Here is a 2,666-nt window from a genome sequence, read left to right on the forward strand (position 1 = left end):
TTCCTCTCGCTGGCCTGGGGCTTCGTGGCCGACGTCGACATCGAGAGCGAGAAGTACCGCCACGTCGGCGCCCTCCGCTTCCTGATGGGCACCCTGGTGCGCCTGGCCTCGCTCCGGGTGTACCAGGGCAGGCTGGCGTTCCTGCCCGTTAAGGAGGCGGCGAAACCCCCTCGAGAGACCTCCTGCATGCCTCAGCACCCCTCGCTCTGCTCCACCCTGCCCTGCCAGCCCGGCCCCAACACCTCCCCCAATCAGAACTCTCGGCACAACCACGGCAGCACCAACTCCAATCGCAACACCATCGCCAACTCCTCCAACAACGCCATCACCACCAAGAGACCTGAGACCCAGAGCGACGCCAAGCCTCTGGACTCTCTGCTGCCCGCCCTGGAGCAGCCGGTGCCAGAAAGCTGGACAGTGGTTAGGGAGGAGGATTTCGTCTTGGTGCTGGCTATCTACCAGTCCCACCTGGCAGAGGACCTGTGGACAGTCCCTGGTGCGGTCCCGGACGATGGGCTGATTCATCTGTTCTACGTGACGGCGGGCATCTCCCGGCCCGCCCTCCTGCGCCTCTTCCTGGCCATGGAGAAGGGGGCCCACTTGGCGTGCGGCTGCCCCCACCTGGTGTACGAGAAGGTGACGGCCCTGCGGCTGGAGCCCCTCTCCCCGGAAGGCGTGATCACCGTGGACGGGGAGATGGTGGAGTACGGGCCCCTTCAGGCTCAGGTCCACCCGGGACTGGCCAGACTCATATGTGGATGAACCTGGAGGCTCTAATCTGTATGCATCCTCGTCCTGCCTGTAGAGCTTACTATCTCTGAATAGTTTGGGCTTTTTTTTTTTACTCGATTTCTTGATTTACACTGTGTTTTCAGAAGTGCCAAAGACATTATATCAGCCTCTGGAAATTCCTCTTTCTATTTTTCTACAGAGAAGACTTGTCCTATTTTTGATGGACCCCTCCCCCCCTTCCTCTCAATGTTTGATTCAGGGTTAAAGCCATGGGTGGTTGTTCTTGCTGCTGGCTGGTCCCAGCTTCGAGAGAGAACGCGTTTGTGTCTTTATGTGAGAGAGAGAGAGAGAGTACTGTGTGTGTGTGTGTGTGTGTGTGTGTGTGTGTGTGTGTGTGTGTGTGTGTGTGTGTGTGTGCGCGTGCGCGTGCGCGTGCGCGTGCGCGTGCATGTGTATGTGTTTGTTGCTGCAGTGCACAGTGGCGCGGTGCTGCGGCTGAGGAGTGCATGGTGCGCTCTGCTGTCGGACCTGATAAGCCTGAGGCACGTGAAGAGAAGCACACGTCCCCGTCCCGCGAGGCTCCGTGAGGGAGGCGGCCTGCAGGAGCCACGCCCCTCGTCCCGCCCTGCCCCCTTGTCCCCATCAAGAAGAGCACACCACACATCTCTCTCCGGAACCTCAATTGTGGTAGATTTTGCTATTGACACACAGCTCTCGGCTCTGACATCAAGATCAAGTCATAATTAGGGCTGGGTATCGTTTAAAAAACGACGATACCAGTACCAATACCAGTACCCTTAAAGTGATACCGATACCAATACAGTACTTCATTCTACACCTCTTTTTTTGCGCCATTCTTTTGAATGTTTTGGTGGCATCTCAGCACGCTGAACTGCCAACTCCGTCACAAACACCGCGCTTGACTTCACCACCATTAGACTGTATGGGTTGTAGCTGCTGCGGTAGCGGGCCAATCACACGTCGCATTAAATCTAAGAATGCTTGCGGTGATTGGCTGTGAGCAGAACCATACAAATAGTAATTTTTTTCTACATATGTGTACGAAAAGGGTCGAGTGCAGGTATCGGACTGGGTTATTTCGATCCATAGGTACCGATATCCAGCCCTAGACACGCGGCTTTCGACTTTATTAATCCACGCATAGTTGATATGAAATTACCTATGAATTGTGACATGATGATCGAGTCATAATGCAGCATTAGCAACCGGTGAACTAGAGCCAGCCCATCTCTGCTTATATACCTCTGAAGCACAAAGCACAAAGAGCAACCTGGCCAGCTGAGGTTACACCTCCCATCCATTTCCTGCACTGTCCTTTCTCTTACCCACCATCATCAAGCCCCTCCACTCACACGCACTCTGTGTGTGTCTCTCTCTCTCTCTCTCTCACACACACACACTTTCTGTACCCCATCCCCCTCCTCACACACACTCATACACACACACACACACACATTCTGCGTGCATTTCTGCAGCACTTAGTGGGGGGGAGGGGCATACGATCCCTCTCCTCTTGCCATCTTAAGATTGTATACTCTCCCTCCCTCCCTCCCTCCCAAGGTTAATGAGCCATCAACACCCAATGTGTCCTTATTACTGAGCTTTACATCCCAATGCAAACACTAAAGGAGGCTGTTTTAAAAAGAGAGAGATTATTATTATTATTATTACGTGAATGCTTTTAAGTGAGTTCATCAAATATTACTGCTGGAGAAATGTTAAGGTGTGACTGTTGGGTTGAAGCACACTGAGGCGGAGGGCAGGATTTTGCACTGGGTCAGTGAATGTTGCATATTGAGAAGCATGTGATCAATGTGAGCCAGAGGGGAGTCAAGTGGCCTTTTCACTAGTGGCTTGTGATGATGAGCATTAGTGCAGTGGGGCAGAGAAGAGTGCAAATGTTCACATTATCA

General features: G+C 53.1%; 1 protein-coding gene across 1 annotated transcript in view; it reads left to right on the top strand.

Annotated features, from left to right (window-relative positions):
- sphk1 (sphingosine kinase 1) overlaps positions 1–762 on the top strand; it is a gene marked incomplete at both ends in the record, with an annotated part of 26,367 nt that extends 25,605 nt beyond the window's left edge. The window contains one exon of the mRNA XM_083648908.1: positions 1–762. This exon is cut by the window's left edge and continues 121 nt beyond it. Within this exon, the coding sequence (XP_083505034.1) occupies positions 1–762 (762 nt within the window).
- Between the last annotated feature and the right edge of the window lie 1,904 nt (positions 763–2,666).

This window comes from Poromitra crassiceps (assembly GCF_964638095.1).
Source record: "Poromitra crassiceps genome assembly, chromosome: 13".
NCBI classification, from domain to species: domain Eukaryota; kingdom Metazoa; phylum Chordata; class Actinopteri; order Beryciformes; family Melamphaidae; genus Poromitra; species Poromitra crassiceps.